This window comes from Macrobrachium nipponense, chromosome 26 (assembly GCF_015104395.2).
Source record: "Macrobrachium nipponense isolate FS-2020 chromosome 26, ASM1510439v2, whole genome shotgun sequence".
In the NCBI taxonomy this organism is placed as follows: domain Eukaryota; kingdom Metazoa; phylum Arthropoda; class Malacostraca; order Decapoda; family Palaemonidae; genus Macrobrachium; species Macrobrachium nipponense.
The window spans coordinates 42,427,256-42,445,599 of record NC_087215.1 but is presented as its reverse complement, the minus strand read 5'-3'; the positions used below and the strand labels follow the sequence as shown (position 1 = coordinate 42,445,599).

Sequence of the window (18,344 nt, the reverse complement as noted above, 5' to 3'; positions counted from 1 at the left end):
TTTTCATGGGTTGGGCCGGTCTTGGACTAAGTCATGGATCTCGCCTCGAAGGTCTTGGGGATTCTCTCGTGCGAGCGCCACAGTAGTGTGCCTGGGGATGAACGACAGGAATTCCGTCCGTAGCAGGAATCCTGTCATCCCGTTGGGGCTCCTGATTATCTGGTATTGTCAGGGGGTCGTTCGCTGCTCTCCGGGCGGCGGTGGGAAGAGAAACATTTCTTGGGTGATGTTAAGATTTGGTTTCTCCTTGCCTATATGGAGGGCTTCTAGGAGACGCAGACGTCGGGGATCCATTGTCTGGTCTATTATTTCGATATTAGGAATAATATAACTTCTCTCTATCCGTTTGTTATGAGCAGTCCTGATGTTGTCGAAGATGGTTCCTTCTTGAGTGTGACAGGAGATTCGCTTGGAGAAACGCATAGAGGTCATACCGACGTATTTGCCGAGGTATCCTCAGACGGGGCATGTGTAACGGTAGACCACACTCGTTTTCTTCAAACGACTCTTCCGAAGATGACCTGCGAGAAGGTCAAAACGTCACGTGATATCAGATATACCAGCTATACCAGCACCAATACAAGCCCTTAAACCGAAGACGAACCCGGCCCCGAACTTAACTACGCCTATAGAATAATACCAGCACTGACGACGACCCCTGCTTGACCTGGACCTGATATCCTGTTCCAATAAAAGATTACCTTCAGCATTTATAATTTTTGAAAATTCCCAATTTGATTATTGGTCAGTTACTCGGAAATATCACTGAGCCTGAGAAGCGAATTGTAAGGAAAATAGAAAAAAAATATATAAAATCAACTTGCTTAATTCTGCCATTCTTTTTAACAGTATTTGCCTAAAAAAGGGTCTTCTACCAAAATACACATTCTTCCGGCTACATGACCCTACCGCTGAGCGAGAATCAGGCATGAGGAGCTTTAGGAGGACCCTGCTGCAACGGCAACTGCACGCCAAGGAACAAGAGAGGGCCGCACTCGTCGAGGAAAAGGACAGCTTATACTCCGAGTGGGATGACCTCCGCCGTCGTGCCCCCCCTCGTGCCTCAGACGAAGAAAATGGTGCAATAGACAACCCCAAGGGCGTGGACAACACGAACACATCACCGACTGCCTTCGCCGCCTGGAGGAAATAAATGCTGAGAAAAAGAACAGGACCATAACCAAGAAACTCGTCGCCCTCAACAGAGGTAAGATACGCCTCCCACAAGGGCGAGACGAGTACATCAACCTTACAAGCCACGTCCCAACACCTGACGAAGACAAGATCCTGCGGATGGGCCTCAACTGCCACTTCATCACGCAACCGAAGCCGATGGATAAACGCTTGGAAATTGAATATCTCCTCGATGCTATCCAGAAGCAAGAAGACCTTGGGAACCTGCGGACGACTGATGCCCTTCAACCCCTTCTGCTTGCCGAGGCCCTCACCGACCATGGAGACTACCGCAGTGGTATCATCAGCTGTGACCTGAGGGAAGCAGTGAAGCAGTTAAGGAAGCATGAGGATGTCACTGTACGCAGGGCCGATAAAACTGCTGCTTTCGTCCTTATCCAGACTGAGGAATACCGCTAGAAGATTGAAGAAATACTGGCGGCCTCAACGAAATTTCACAGAATTACCAAGAACCCCGTCGACGACATCAAGCGAGAGGCCAACCCATAACGGCTACATCTATGGGAATGTTAAGACCCATAAGCAAGGGAACCCCCTTCGCCCCATAAATCAGCCAGATCCCTGCCCCTACGTACCTGTTGGCCAAGAAACTCAACACCATCTTAACCCCGTACGTCCCAGATAGGCACAGCTTGAAGTTGTCGGCCGAGTTCTTGGAAGCCCTGCAAGCAACGCCCCCCGGAGGATGCATCGCTTCGATGGATGGCCGAGTTCTTGGAAGCCCTGCAAGCAACGCCCCCCGGAGGATGCATCGCTTCGATGGATGTAGAGTCCCTCTTTACCAACGTCCCCGTAGACGAGACCATACAAATGATCTTGGACAGAGTTTACAGGGACCCCAGCACTCCATCCTTAAACATCCCAGAGCATGCCCTTCGAACCCTGCTGGAAATCTGTACTAAGAAGGCCCCTTTTGCTGATCACCGCAACTATATGTACACCCAGATCAACGGCATGGCGATGGGATCTCCCCTTGGGGTCCTTTTCGCCAATTTCTATATGGGTACCGTCGAAGAGAGGGTCTTCCAGAATTCCAACAAACCGAGGATGTACGTGCGCTACATTGATGACACCTTCGTCTGCGCCGACTCCCAGGATGAGATAGAGCAGCTGCGACGTGCATTCTACAACCACAGCTGCCTCACGTTCACGATTGAACATTGCATAGACCGCCGCCTCCCCTTCCTTGACGTTCTTGTCGAACAGCGAGATTCCGAATTCAGCACGAAGGTGTACACGAAGCCGACGAACCTGGGAATGTGCATGAACGGTGAGAGCGAGTGCCCTGAGAGGTATAAGCGCTCCACCATCAGCGCCTTCGTCAGGAGGGCCCTCTCACACTGCTGCTCCTGGAATGACACACACAGTGAGTTGGAGCGCGCCGCCCAGGTCCTCATCGACAATGGACACACCAATCATGCTGTTGATGACTCTATAAGGAAAAATATGGAAGCCTGGTACCACCAGGAACCCTGCCCCGATGTTGCAGAGCCCATCAAGCTTTTCTACAAGGGGCACTTCCACTGGAGACACAAGGAGGACGAACAAGCCCTCAAAAAGATCATCAACGAAAACGTCAGCCCCGCCGACCCAGACAAAAATATTAAGTTAATTATATATTATAAAACGAAGAAGACAAGCAGCCTGGTGATGATAAACAACCCAACCCTTCGGCGCCCCTGCAGGATCCCTTGAAGAAGACGAGTGTGGTCTACCGTTACACATGCCCCGTCCGAGGATGCCTCGGCAAATACGTCGGTATGACCTCCATGCGTTTCTCCAAGCGAATCTCCTGCCACGCTCAAGAAGGAGCCATCTTCAACCACGTCAGGACTGCTCATAACAAACGGATAAAGAGAAATTATATTATTCCTAATATCGAAATAATGGACCAGATAACGGATCCCCGACGTCTGTGCCTCCTAGAAGCCCTCCATATAGGCAAGGAGAAACCAAATCTTAACATCACCCAAGAAACTTTTCTCCTTCCCACCGCTGCCCGGAGAGCAGCGAATGACCCCCCGACAATACCAGATAATCAGGAGCCCCCACAGGATGACAGGATTCCTGCTACGGACGGAATTCCTGTCGTTCATCCCCAGGCACACTACTGTGGCGCTCGCACGAGAGAATCCACGAGACCTTCGAGGCGAGATCCAAGACTTCGTCCAAGACCAGCCCGACCAATGAGAATGCAACTCTAGGTCCAAGCCGCTATAAATGCTGCCCCACAGACTTTCTTGCTACAGTCTCTTCAAACGACTCGTCCGAAGATGACCTGTGAGAAGGTCGAAACGTCACGTGATACCAGATATACCAGCTATACCAGCACCAATATTATTATTATTATTGTCATTTTGTTGTTGTTGTTTTTGTGTGTATGTGGTCTATCACAGTCCTCCAATTCGATTGGGTGGTATTTATAGAGTGGGGTTCCCGGATGCATCCTATCTTCTCAGACTTGTCTTAATGTGTGCTGTTTCTAGGAGCGCACACTTCTGCGTGAGTCCTGGAGCTTCTTCATACTCTAGTTTTTCCAGATTCCTTTTCAGGGGTCTTGGGATCGTACCTAGTGTTCATATGATTATGGGTACAATTTCCACTGACATATCCCATAGCTTTCTTATTTCTATTTTCAGGTCTTTATACTTATCTATTTTCTCTCTTTCTTTTCAACTCTGGTGTCCCATGATACTGCGACATCAGTGAGTGATACTTTCTTCTTGATTTTTTCAATCAACGTTTTCTTGATTTTTTAATCAACGTCACGTCTGGTCTATTTGCACGTCACCCTATCTGTTCTGATGCCATAGTCCCAGAGGATCTTTGCCTGATAATTTTCTATCACTCCTTCAGGTTGGTGCTCGTACCACCTATTACTTGCAAGGTAGTTGATGTTTCTTGCACAGGTTCCAGTGGAGGGCTTTTGCCACTGAATCATGCCTCTTTTTGTATTAGCTCTGTGCAAGTGCCAGACATTCGCTTGCTATGTGGTTTATGGTCTCATTTTTTATATTGCACTTTCTGCATATGGGAGAGATGTTATGTCCATCTATCGTTCTTTGAACATATCTGGTTCTTATGGCATGATTTTGTGCCGCTATTATTATCATTCCTTCAGTTTCCTTCTTGGGCTCTCCCCCTCTGTGGCCATTGCCGTGTTTCATCGCTGGCCAATTCTTTAGTCTCTCATGTATTGTCCGTGCATTGGTTTGTTGTGCCATTCCTCTGTTGTCTCATGTAATGTCCGTGCATTGGTTTGTTGTGCCATTCCTCTGTTCTGTTTGTCATTCTCGTGCATTGGTTTGTTGTGCCATTCCTCTGTTCTGTTTGTCATTCTCCTGTCTCTGTATATTTCTGAGTCTTCGTCTATTTTTTATCAGTCCTTCTTCCCATCCACTCTTGAGCCACTCTTCTTCACTGGTCTTCATATATTGCCCCAGTGCTCTGTTGACGCAGTCCTCTATGCTTAGTAGTCCTCTTCCGCCTTCCTTTCGTGTTATTTATAGTCTGTGTGTATTTGCTCTTTGGTAGCACTTTATGTATTGTCATGTGTTTTCTAGTCTGCCTTCGTCCATTCCATTCCATTCCATTATTATTATTGAAGGATATCAAACAATTTATTTTTTATGTGGATACCTCTCAGTATAAGAAACTGTGAGTTTCAAGTATATAGTTGAAGGCAGCTGCGAGGAACAGCATCCTCATATCACCTCCTCTTGGTCATGTCAGTTTTCACGTTTAAACTATCTCGCTGATGTGGTGATCTCAACCTTCGGCGGTCACTATGTTGGCTGTGTTGACTTCATTTAGTTCTCCTCCCGATTTCTTCTTTCAGGTTGCTATTTCTTCATGGATTCCATATAAAGTCCGTTAAAACTATCATTATAAATTGTTTATCTTAGAAATGTGTGAATTTTTATAATAGTAATAAGGATAATGATGATTATAATAATAAGTAATAGACTACATCTAGAAAGTCTCATGATTGTGATGGTTGTATCAGTTGTTTTATTATCAATTCTCTGTGTGTAATATTTTCCAGCTGACACTAAGGCATAAATCATTTGGGAATTTTTTACTTTATTGATCTCGTCTTTAATATATGGGAAAGATATCGACCCAAATCTGATTTTTTCTTCACCAGTTCGTTAACGTTTCGTCCTTTCGTCATTGGACGCAGCAACGGCCAAAGGTGAGGACGCAATGCATTGGTGCATGGCGTCACCACGAGCTGTGAAAGCGCAGGCTTATTTTATCCTGTGACCGTCAGTGATAGGAAAAGTTTCTTCGATGCAATTGAGTTTTGTATGGAACTCTGATCCAGGGCCCGTGTACCTGTCAGGCGCAGCCCATGAAATTGTCATTCAATGCCCCGTAAAAACTACTGACGCTAAAGGGATGCAATTTGGTATGTTTCATGATCGGACGGTGGATGATCAACTTACCAATTTGCAGCCCTCTATCCGCAGTAATTTTTAAGAAACAAGGGCGGACAAAATAAATGCGGATGGACAGACAAATGTCTATCTCAGTAGTATCCTTTTACAGAAAACTAAATCCAGAGAAAAGACGGAAGAAGGAATATTATGAGGGGAAAATGCAAGTCCGGATGAAAATATTCCCAATAACAATCGAATGATATCAGAGTTGGAGAGATAAGCTTAAGTGGTAGAATGACCAAGACGTTCAGAAGGTTTGGTATTTAAGTCTTACGGAGATGGGGAAAGGTAAGGAACAAAATGTTTGGAGAAGGTTAGTCATCATATTTGATAATGAATTATGACTGCTTCAGAACCAGCCAGATGTTAATAGTGTTCTAAAAACTAAACAGTCTCGGTAAAAGTTGTCTCATCATTTTCGGGAGATTCCCATGTTTTCTACAGCAAAATTCCATTGACAGACATTTCCTTTTTTTTGTTTTATTTTTTTTTTTATTTTTTTTTTTTTATGGGTATTTGATAGTTTCAGAATATGGGTAGAATGAGGAGGTATTTATTTGTGGTCGTTTGAATGTGAAGCGGCCGTTGTGATGTCAACATGATCCTTTTTGGGAAGCCCTGAGTGCATTATTATGCGCAGTTTTGCAAGTGGATGGTTCGAAGTTTCCCTTCAGTGTGCTGTAATTTATCCTAATCTTTAATTGTATTTCTGTCTTTTTTTCCGTTTCTTTGTATTCCTGTGGTCGTAGTTTATTCTTTATGAACTTCAATTTACCGAAATCTATTGTGAACAATGAATGATCAAGACTTAGATTTCCTGTTATACTCTGTATATAATCATAGTCCTTACGGATATTGAGTGATTTCATATCATAGCTGCTTTATGTTGGTGAATTATATTAGGTAAAGCACGTGTATTATTATATATTTTTTTTTTTTTTGCTCTATCACAGTCCTCCAATTCGACTGGGTGCTATTTATAGTGTGGGGTTCCGGGTTGCATCCTGCCTCCTTAGGAGTCCATCACTTTTCTTACTATGTGTGCCGTTTCTAGGATCACACTCTTCTGCATGAGTCCTGGAGCTACTTCAGCCTCTAGTTTTTCTAGATTCCTTTTCAGGGATCTTGGGATCGTGCCTAGTGCTCCTATGATTATGGGTACGATTTCCACTGGCATATCCCATATCCTTCTTATTTCTATTTTCAGATCTTGATACTTATCCATTTTTTCCCTCTCTTTCTCTTCAACTCTGGTGTCCCATGGTGATTGCGACATCAATGAGTGATACTTAATTCTTGATGTTTTGCACGTCTCACCCTATCCGTTCAGATACCATAGTCCCAGAGGATCTTTGCCTGATCCTTCAGGTTGGTGCTCGTACCACTTATTACTGCAAGGTAGCTGATGTTTCTTGCACAGGCTCCAGTGGAGGGCTTTTGCCACTGAATCATGCCTCTTTTTGTACTGGTTCTGTGCAAGTGCCGGGCATTCACTTGCTATGTGGTTTATGGCTTCATTTTTCGTATTGCACTTCCTACATATGGGAGAGATGTTATTTCCGTCTATCGTTCTTTGAACATATCTGGTTCTTAGGGCCTGATCTTGTGCCGCTGTTATCATCCCTTCAGTTTCCTTCTTTAGCTCTCCCCTCTGTAGCCATTGCCAATTGTCATCGCTGGCTAGTTCTTTAGTCTGTCTCATGTATTGTCCGTGCATTGGTTTGTTGTGCCAGTCTTCTGTTCTGTCTGTCTTTCTCCTGTCTCTGTATATTTCTGGGTCTTCGTCTACTTTTATTAGTCCTTCTTCCATGCACTCTTTAGCCACTCGTCTTCACTGGTTTTCAGATATTGCCCCCAGTGCTCTGTTCTCGATGTTGACGCAGTCCTCTATACTTAGTAGTCCTCTCCCTCCTTCCTTTCGTGTTATGTATAGTCTGTCCGTATTTGCTCTTGGGTGTAGTGCTTTGTGTATTGTCATATTTTTCCTGGTTTTCTGATCCATGCTGGCGGAAGTTCTGCCTTCGTCCATTCCACTATTCCTGCGCTGTATCTGATTACTGGCACTGCCCATGTGTTTATGGCTTTTATCATATTTCCTCCATTGAGTTTTGACTTGAGTATCGCCTTGAGTCTCTGCATATATTCTTTCCTGATCGTGTCCTTCATCTCTTGGTGTTTTATAATATCCCCTCCTTCCATTATTCCCAGGTATTTGTAATCCTGTTTTCATCTATGTGTTTGATGTTGCTCCCATCTGGTAGTTTTCTTTATCCCTTCAGTTCTCGTTACTTTGCCTTTTTGTATGTTGACTAAGGCGCATTTTTCTATTCCAAACTCCATCCTGATGTCCCCAGATACAATCCTTACAGTCTGGATTAGGTATCTATTTCCTTGATGCTCTTACCATACAGCTTGATGTCGTCCATGAACATGAGATGGTTGATTCTGTTGCCTCTTTCTTGAGTTGGTACCCGGCATCCATCTTCTGTAGTACTTTTGTCATGGGAATCATGGCTACTACGAAGAGTAGTGGGGACAGTGTGTCGCCATGGAAAGGATCCCTCTCATTATTATTATTATTATTATTATTATTATTATTATTATTATTTTTTTTTTTTTTTTTTTTTGCTCTATCACAGTTCTCCAATTCGACTGGGTGGTATTTATAGTGTGGGGTTCCGGGTTGCATCCTGCCTCCTTAGGAGTCCATCACTTTTCTTACTATGTGTGCCATTTCTAGGATCACACTCTTCTGCATGAGTCCTGGAGCTACTTCAGCCTCTAGTTTTTCTAGATTCCTTTTCAGGGATCTTGGGATCGTGCCTAGTGCTCCTATGATTATGGGTACGATTTCCACTGGTATATCCCATATCCTTCTTATTTCCTATTTTCAGATCTTGATACTTATCCAGTTTTTCCCTCTCTTTCTCTTCAACTCTGGTGTCCCACGGTATTGCGACATCAATGAGTGATACTTTCTTCTTGACTTTGTCAATCAACGTCACGTCTGGTCTATTTGCACGTATCACCCTATCTGTTCTGATACCATAGTCCCAGAGGATCTTTGCCTGATCGTTTTCTATCACTCCTTCAGGTTGGTGCTCGTACCACTTATTACTGCAAGGTAGCTGATGTGTCTTGCACAGGCTCCAATGGAGGGCTTTTGCCACTGAATCATGCCTCTTTTTGTACTGGTTCTGTGCAAGTGCCGGGCATTCACTTGCTATGTGGTTTATGGTTTCATTTTTTCGTATTGCACTTCCTACATATGGGAGAGATGTTATTTCCGTCTATCGTACTTTGAACATATCTGGTTCTTAGGGTTCTTAGGGCCTGATCTTGTGCCGCTGTTATCATTCCTTCAGTTTCCTTCTTTAGCTCTCCCCTCTGTAAACAAAGAAAAGCCCCCCCCCCCCCATTAGCCAATTGTCATCGCTGGCTAGTTCTTTAGTCTGTCTCATGTATTGTCCGTGCATTGGTTTGTTGTGCCAGTCCTCTGTTCTTTCTGTCTTTCTCCTGTCTCTGTATATTTCTGGGTCTTCGTCTGCTTTTATTAGTCCTTCTTCCCATGCACTCTTTAGCCACTCGTCTTCACTGGTTTTCAGATATTGCCCCAGTGCTCTGTTTTTCGATGTTGACGCAGTCCTCTATACTTAGTAGTCCTCTCCCTCCTTCCTTTCGTGTTATGTATAGTCTGTCCGTATTTGCTCTTGGGTGTAGTGCTTTGTGTATTGTCATATTTTTCCTGGTTTTCTGATCTATGCTGCGGAGTTCTGCCTTCGTCCATTCACTACTTCCTGCCCCCCTTGTGACCAGGAACTTGCTGTAGTGGGGGGGCTTGCGTGGTGCAATGAAGAATTGAGCAATGGTGGTGGGGTGATTTATTCATCCCGGTAGGTACTGCCATGCCACTAAAAGGTCAATTCAGAGCATCCTGGACTAATCCTGGTACTCTGTATCACCTCCTCCTATTTTCACAATTTCTCTCCTTCCTCTGTCCGGATGGATTTTGTTGATGACCTTAGCATGAATTTGGACTTGCTCTTACTGTTCTCTGGAGTTGAAGGAGGGTGGAGTGGGACGGCATGCCTCTCCACCCGTAGAAACTGGAGTACCCAACGTGTTCGAGCGAGGGGAAACTTTTATGTCAAACCCTGCATTCAGTGCTGGGTCTGATCTCGATGGACTGATGACCCTCAAGGTACTTGGATGTGGGGTGTATATCTAGGTTGTACCCCTAGGGTGCCCCAGTAAGGGAATTTGCATCCTCTAAATGTGGCATCCATGGTGGGTATGGGGAAAACTAGACGAATTTGCTATATATCATTCTATGAGGAACTTGAAACCCCAAATCCTGATGACCATTGCACGGAACCAGACATGGGAAGGACTATTCAGTCCAGTGTGGTTACACTGGCACCATATACTCCCCATCAAGGGAGAAGAAATTTTGTAGGAAGAAAATCATTAGAAGAATCTGAGGATGTGTCCCTAATGAGTTTGATAAATATCTAACCATTACATTTGAGGATAAAGTTATGAATATTTTTGAAGTACATAGGGATATTGTAAAATGCTGTGGGAGGGAACCTAAGATATTGCCACATGGTAGAAATAGCTTTTAGTAGAGACTAGATCAGTAGAAGAAAGTGAGAAATTGAAATCTCTGAGTTTACTGGGAGGAGTTCAGAGTGAATGTAAACCACACGATACCTTCAATCATAAAGGAAATTAATATTATGCTCCTCACCTTATGATTCATCCTGAAGAGGAACTGGAAGATGAACTTAAAGATCAGGGGGTATTGGAAGGTGGAAAGACTGAAAAAGAAAGTAAACGGGGCATTGTGTCCTATGCCACAGTTGTTATTAACCTTTAATTCTTGTAAGTTACCAAATTATTAAAGCAGCTTGGTACAGATATAAATGAAACAGTACGTGCCGAGACCAAGGGAGTGTTTTTACTGTCAGGAATACGGGCATATTATTGGATCCTGTAGATCCAAGTTGCAAGGAAACCCTGCAATTTGTATAATTGTGGAGAAGTTGAGCATGGTGATTGCCATGCTGAACCAAAATGCATTCATTGTGGGGAAGCACACCAGTCCTCCTCGAACTCGTGTGATGTTTTCCTTTTTGAGAAAGAAATACAATATACTAGAGTCCTTGAGAAAGTTACTTTTGCAGAAGCCAGAAGAATAGTACTGAACAAATATATAAGACCAGGAGTATCTTTTGCAAGTGTTGCTGCAAATGACGACAACAATTGAGAAGGAGGAAAGTTAATTCAAATACTGCTTCAAATTCATTTAGAACAGGTGGAAAACTCAAAAATCCCATGTAACAGAAAGTAGCAACAAAAACAACTTGGGTAAAGCTCAAAATAAAATGTCTACAACTTCAATAGCATCAGCTTTGGCTGGTGCACCGGCCTCTTTGGAGGCAGCATCAGCTTTGGCTGGAGCACTGGCCTCTTCGAGGCAGCATCAGCTTTGCTGGTGCACCGCCTCTTCCGGATGCAGCATCAGCTTTGGCTGGAGCACTGGCCTTTTCGGAGGCAGCATCAGCTTTGTCTGGTGCACCGGCCTCTTTGGAGGCAGCATCAGTTTTTGGCTGGGGCATCAGCCTCTTTGGAGGCAGCTTCAGCCTTGGCTGATGCATCAACCTCTTTTGGAGGCAGCATCAGCTTTGGCTGGTGTGAGTAATTTGGAATTTACGTCTGTCCTTGCTGATGTGCATGCCGCTTGTGGGGAGTCGCCCTCCTTAGCTGATGCAATGGCTTCTTGGAGCCTGGAACACCAGCTACGGAGGCAGCCAACCAAGAACCAGAAGTTGCTTCCTGTATGCAGGTAGCAATGCCAGTCCCAAAAAGAAAGGAGGCTGAGGGTGGCAGGCAGTCTCCCTCTAAGAAAAAACAAAGTAGATTCCCCAAATTCCTGGCAACCCTACGAAGACAAAATATCTTCAAAGAGGCCCTATTATCAAGGCCTCTAAACTCAAGTAATTTCTTAAATATTTTCTTCAGTGGAATTGTCAGGGCCTGAGAGCTAAATGGAGGAGCTCAAAAATGTTAATTTTTGAGTTGTCTCCTGTTGTATAGCTTTGCAGGAGACTATGCTCAGCAGTGATTTTATTCCTTGCCCTAAGAATATGTTGCTTACCATTCACATCTAAATCAAAACAATAGAAACCGGGTGGAGCAATGTTTATATGTTCGCCATGATACTCCCCCACAACAAGCATTTTCCTGTTAATTCTTCTTTGCAAGCTGTTGCAGTGCAAGTGTTTCTGGCACGTAAATATACAATTTGTTCTGTATATCTTCCACCAAATGTAGCTTTCCCTAGTACTGATTTTTGTAATCTCATCAGACAGCTTCCTCTGCCTTTCATCATCCTAGGTGATATGAATGGAAGAAATCCTTTATGGGGGGATTTAATTACTAATGATAGAGAGGAAACTGCCTGTCATCCATTATTGAAAGTGAAAATGTTGGTGTTCTAAACACTGGAGAACCCACCCATTTCCATGTACAGACCGGTATCTTTAACAGCCATAGACTTGTCAATATGTAGTGCCGATGCCATTATGGACTTTAATTGGCGAGTGATCGATGATAGGTATAGTAGTGATCACTTTCCAATTGTTTTAAGCACTGGATCAAGTCCTCCATGTTCAAGATTACCCCGTTGGAGTGTAAAAAGAGCTGACTGGGCAAATTTTGAAGAGCATAGTTCAATCGAAGCTACAGCAGATGAATTTGGATGCATTGAGGATGCTATGGAATTGTTAATTACTACTTTATTTGCAGCTGGACTTCAGTCAATTCCAAGAACACCAGGTCTATTTATGCGCCGACCAGTTCCATGGTGGTCAAAGAAATGCCATGAAACCCATAGAACTATGAGATCTTGGTTTACTAGGTATAAAGACGGAAATGTAACTATTATCTGGTAGAATTTCGTAAGGCTAGGGCAAAGGTTTAGGTTTGAAATTAAAAATGCACGAAGAAAATCTTGGATAAACTTCATTTCTTCCATAAATTGCAAAAACTCCCATCACATTAGTGTGGAAGAAGATAAGGAAAATAGCAGGAAAGTTTGTACCTAGCCAACCACCTGTGTTAAAATAAATGGCATAAACATAGAGATCCAAAAGTAGTGTCAAATGAGTTTGCCCTACATTTTGCTAAAATATCTAAAAAAGATAATGAGAAACCGTATGCAAAACAGCAGAAAGCAAATGGAACAGCATTATCTTGATTTCACAACAAATAAAGAGGAGTCATATAATATTCCATTTACTATGAGAGAATTTGAATGGGCTCTCTCAAAGTGTAAAGATCTGCTCCTGGTCCTGATGAAATTTCATATTCTATGATCAAGCATGCTGCTCAGAATACTAAAAGATTTATCCTCAGTTATAATAAACAGAATTTATAAAGAACATTACTACCCTTTACCCATGTTGGGTAACTAGCAAGAGTCCTTCCTTTTGTCAAAGCCTGGAAAGGATAGTTCTTTCGTAGGAAATTATCGTCCAATTGCCCTAACATCTTGTTTGTGTAAACTAATGGAGAAAATGGTGAATGCTCGTTTAGTGTGTGGTATTTAGAGCGAGGAAACTTTTTCTCTCCGGCCCAATGTGTTTCCGCAGTATGCTATCCACTGTTGATATCTTGGTTAGAATGGAGTCTGCAATATGTGAAGCCTTTGCCTCTAAGCACCACTTTATCACGGTTTTTCTTCGACTTGGAAAAAGCGTATGATACTACGTGGCGGTATGGAATTCTGAAGTAGTCCATGAATATGGTTTAAGAGGAGAATTAGCTATTTTTATCAAGCTATTCTTAAAAATCGTTATTTTCAAGTACAAGTAGGAGCGGTTCTGTCTGAAGTCTGTAAACAAGAAGAAGGTGTTCCTCAGGGCAGTGTGTTAAGTGTAACACTTTTTGCTCTAGCAATTAATGACATAGTAAAGCAAATACTGCTGATGTTATGCACACACTCTTTGTGGGGGGGGGGGATGACTTTTCTTTATCTTTTGCAGCTGCACGTATGTCAGTAGCAGAACGTCATCTACAAATAGTAATAAAAATAAGGTAGTGAAATGGGCTGAAGTGCATGGTTTCAGATTTTCTTCATCAAAGACTGTAGCCATGCATTTCTGTAGAATTAGAGGGATACATGCAGATCCAGATTTTATATGTAAAATGGCCAGAGAATATCTTGTGTTAACGAAACAAGGTTTTTTAGGAATGATTTTTGATACTCGGTTGACCTGGCTTCCCCATATCCTAAATTTCATCAGGGCTAAGTGCAGAAAATCCTTGGATATCTTGAAAGTTTTGTCAAGTACATCTTGGGGAGCAGATAGACTCCAGTTATTGAGATTGTATAAAGCCTTGGTTTTATCAAAATTAACATATGGATGTGAAGTTTACACCTCGGCTACCCCAAGTCGCCTCAAGATTTTAGACTCCATTCACCATACTGGAATTAGGATTGCTACTGGAGCTTTTAGGACTCCCCTATAGAGAGTATGTTAGTAGATGCTGGGGGAAATGCCCCTAGCCTACATTACCAGACTCTTCTGGCTCGAAGCTGGTTCAGATTCCAAAGACTTCCAGGATCCCTAGTATGCCAGTCGCTAAGAAATGGAAGATTTGATAGCTTTTTATGAAAGTCATCCAAAGATGCCACGTCCATATGCCTTCAAGACTGAAATCAACCCTCCAAGACCTGAACATTCCAGACAAAATGTGTACTACCGGTCAAGGCATCTGTAACTCCCCCTTGGAAATTCCCAGCAGTAGAGTTTTTGTAACTACTTCAATCAACCAAAAAAGAATGTCTCTGATAAAATATTACGTTATACCTTTTAGATCATATGTCACAACATGACAATTTTATCCCAGTTTTACTGATGGATCCAAAACCAGTGCAGGCGCTGGTTTTGGCATAGTTTTTTTTTTCGTCCTTTGAGCGTAGTGGAAGCTTTCAAGTAATGCATCTGCATTTACTGCAGAATTATATGGAATTTTTAAATACTGTCAAAGAAGTTTTAAAAAGTAATTATAAGAATTTTATTGTGTACTGTGACTCTAGAAGCGTCTAGAGTCACTGAAAGATTTTTTGTATTCCAAACATCCAGTAGTTTTAAGTATTCTGGAATGGTTATTTTTAGCTAAACGGAGGGGTTTTAATATTGAATTTTGTTGGTTCCAGCACACTTTTGTGGAATATCTGGAAATGAACGCGCTGATGCAAATTGCCAAGGAGGCTGTTTCCTCGATTGAGCCCAGATCATTTAAGCTGCCGTGCAGAGATTTATATACTCCAATTAGAGAGAAGCATAAAGTACTTTGGCAAAATATTTGGTCAAATATAACTACAAATGTAAAAATGAGAACAATTGCACCTGCAATCAATCCTTGGCAGTACGATTTTATGCCAGAGGTTTGAAACAGCTCTGTGCCGTCTGCGTATTGGACATACTAGGCTGACACATTCCTACTTGATGAGTCGTGATCACGAACCATACTGTGAGGATTGCCTAGTTCCACTGACTGTTATGCACTTGCTGGTTGAGTGCCCCAGTTTGGTGGAACAGCGCAATCAATATCTATACTATGGGAAGGAGAATAATGTTTTTAAGTTATCAAAAATTTTAGGAGCAAATGGGATTTTTAACATGACTGGCTTGTTTGGATTTCTTTTTAACTCTGGTATTTTAGATAAACTGTAATGCTTGTGTGCGCCTTGCTTTTATTCTTATTGAAATTGTGTGTATGTATGCGAGTGTGCATGTACGTATGTTTATGGTATGTATGTATGTGTGTGTGTATATGTATGATGTATGTATGTAATAATTTTTTTATATATAATTTATATTTTATTTTATAATTGCCAGAATCTTTTATCATATTTTAAAATAATTCTGTTAATTATTATTATTAAAATTATAGGGTCTTTTTATATATAGTTCGGCATCAATGACCTAGTTGTCACGATGCTAGATTAATATAGTATCAATCAATCAATCAATCAACACTATTCTGCGCTGTATCTGATTACTGGCACTGCCCCATGTGTTTATGGCTTTTATCATATTTCCGGCGTGAGTTTTGACTTGAGTATCGCCTTGAGTCTCTGCATATATTCTTTCCTGATCGGTGTCCTTTTCATCTCTTGGTGTTTTATATCTCCTCCTTCCATTATTCCCAGGTATTTGTATCCTGTCTCATCTATGTGTTTGATGTTGCTCCCATCTGGTAGCTTTATCCCTTCAGTTCTCGTTACTTTGCCTTTAGGTATTATTATTATTATTATTATTATTATTATTATTATTATTATTATTATTATTATTATTATAGTAACTGAAAAATTATATTGAATCCACCTAATACAAGAATCACATTCAATACTACATATTTAAAATAGGGTCTTCTTTCTACCTGTGTATTATTGATATTATTTTTATTATTTTATGAAGGGCATTTTATATGTATCCTGTCTATTAGGGAAATGAAAGGTATACTTCTTACTGTTTCAGATATTTTGGTATAATTGTGACAGTAGAAAATTAGACTGTAGGAACTGGTAAACAGAATATTTCTATAAATATAACAAATAAATAAGTAAATAAATTAATTAAATAGAGTTTTTTTACAATTATGGAAGGAGTTGTCAGGGTAGCGTTTAACCTTATCGTGTGATTGAGGAAATGATCCTTAATTTGGGTTTGGCAGTTGGTCCAGAGAAAGTCTTTGCTTCTGTGTCTGAAGTTGTTTGTAAATCATCCTCAGTTTCAGATTTCTTTCTTCTTCCTGTTTCATCTGAGTCTCGATGTCTTGGACCTTCGTAGTTTTTCTTTGACGGTACAACTGAGAGGCTTCATTGTTGAGGATTTGGCTCCTTTTCTTCTGTTCTTCCTCAGGAAGTCCGTAAACCCTCTCATGGCGATGCCTGTAGCCTTTTCTCGAGCTCCTATTGCAGGTTGGGATGTCTTGGGACTCAGAGGCCGGGTGTGGGTGTGGGTGTTGGTGACTGTAGAGTGCAGGATCTCGTGGGTAACTAGGAGACTGAGTCATTGGATATAGGTTAGGCAACATTGGTGGAATTGGGTGGAATGATGAAGATGGTCCTGCCATTGGTTGGTCCCATTGAGGTGAATGATAGGGATCTCTGCCGGCAGCATCATCAATGTTTTCAGAAAAAGTCTTTGCATGATGAGCCATTTGACTTGTGTATGGATCTGGTGTAAAGCCTAATGCTCCATCCATTAATGGTGGCTCTTGATAGTCATGGAGGTAAAGATTCAGGTCGAGTGGTTCACCCTGTAATTGGAGTGGGTCTTGGATGTCATCCAAACTCAGCCTTTTAAGTTCAGTGAGGGGAGGCTGTACTTCATTAGGACTGCCCACACCAGATCTCTGCAAGATAAAGGCATAACATTTTTCATTAGTAAAAACAGCTTGTAATAAACGGAATTGAATTTTCAGAAGGGAGGTTGTAAAAGAGTTGTTATTTTTCAATTTATTTAAATCCTTTTTTATTGTGTTTTTTAAATTTTGTAGCTAGTAGTTTGTGATGCAGGTTCATATTTAGTTTCTATAAGCACATCCCACTGAGATGCAACAATTCATTGTTGCCCATGAGGTGGGCAGCCAAATGCCCTTTTGTGGAGTAAACCTGAAGAAGACAAGATAAAGGACCATCTCATGGACTCGCTCTCTCTTCAGATAAGAAAGACCTGTGATCTTTCTGCTTTTAAGCCAGGCAAACAGGGAGTAGGGAAAACAAAAGCAGGAAGAGAATTCCATCGCTCATGTCCACATGCATAGAACATAAGTTTGAGTTCCCCAATATTTTACCCCTGCAATGCTCGCTAAATTCTGAGTCAATTTTAGTCCGCTATATGTTATTGTTCGCAAATTCTGTCCTGGGTTGTATGTGTGTGTGTGTAGATGGGTAGAGGATGTGGAGAGAGTGTTGGTGGGCGTCGCACACTTACCAGGAAATCGCCATCGTCCGGGTGGCGAGTGAGTAGGAAAGCGTCATGAGCAGCGACATTGAGATGGAAAGCGTCGGAGGCCTCGTGGTCGCCGAAGGCAGCAGCTGTGTCGGAAGAGACCTCTGGCAAGACGGAGCTGAGGAGTCTGGAGCGCCCTTCATTCTGCTGGTGGGCGGGATGGGTGGCAGCCGGGGTGGCGTTCCAGTAGTGGTATCCGTCCTGTGACATGATGTTACCTAAAGCGAGGGATTCTCGCTGTCTTTTGAGGACTTTTTGTAATTTCTCGTCTTTATTGCGAGATTTGTGTTTTATGTTGGTTTAAGAAATTGCTGCGTCAGGAAAACTGCTGGTGCAAGCAGTGGTCATAGGGTGTGCTTTCGATAGTGTGTGGCAGGTGAAGTCGAGAAGGAATAACTAACTAAGTAAGCTTAGCAGAGCGTTTTTGCCTTCTGTAGAACTGATGCGATGCTTGTGTGTGGGGCTTTATATACTGGTGCTATTACAATGCTTTTCATAACTGGAACATCACCGGTTTTCATTGAGAATGATTGTCGTCTTCTTTCATTCACGGGTGGAACATGAAAGAGAGGCAGTGTCGTCTTTTGTCTCAGGAACGTCAGTTTTTTTAACTTCAGGAAACGACATTTCCAACGCAACGAATACGACAGCGGCTGACGCAACCCGCTGTTGCAGG

At 42.4% G+C, this 18,344-nt stretch overlaps 1 protein-coding gene across 1 annotated transcript; it reads right to left on the bottom strand.

Moving 5' to 3' along the window:
• Positions 1-16,231: 16,231 nt before the first annotated feature.
• On the bottom strand, positions 16,232-18,095 carry LOC135199804 (uncharacterized). Its single transcript, XM_064227946.1, has 2 exons — positions 17,651-18,095; positions 16,232-17,069 (listed from the first exon to the last, which is right to left on the bottom strand). Exons 1-2 carry the CDS (start codon positions 17,876-17,878, stop codon positions 16,368-16,370), a joined length of 930 nt encoding a protein of 309 aa, XP_064084016.1. The 5' UTR covers positions 17,879-18,095; the 3' UTR covers positions 16,232-16,367.
• Positions 18,096-18,344: the final 249 nt, after the last annotated feature.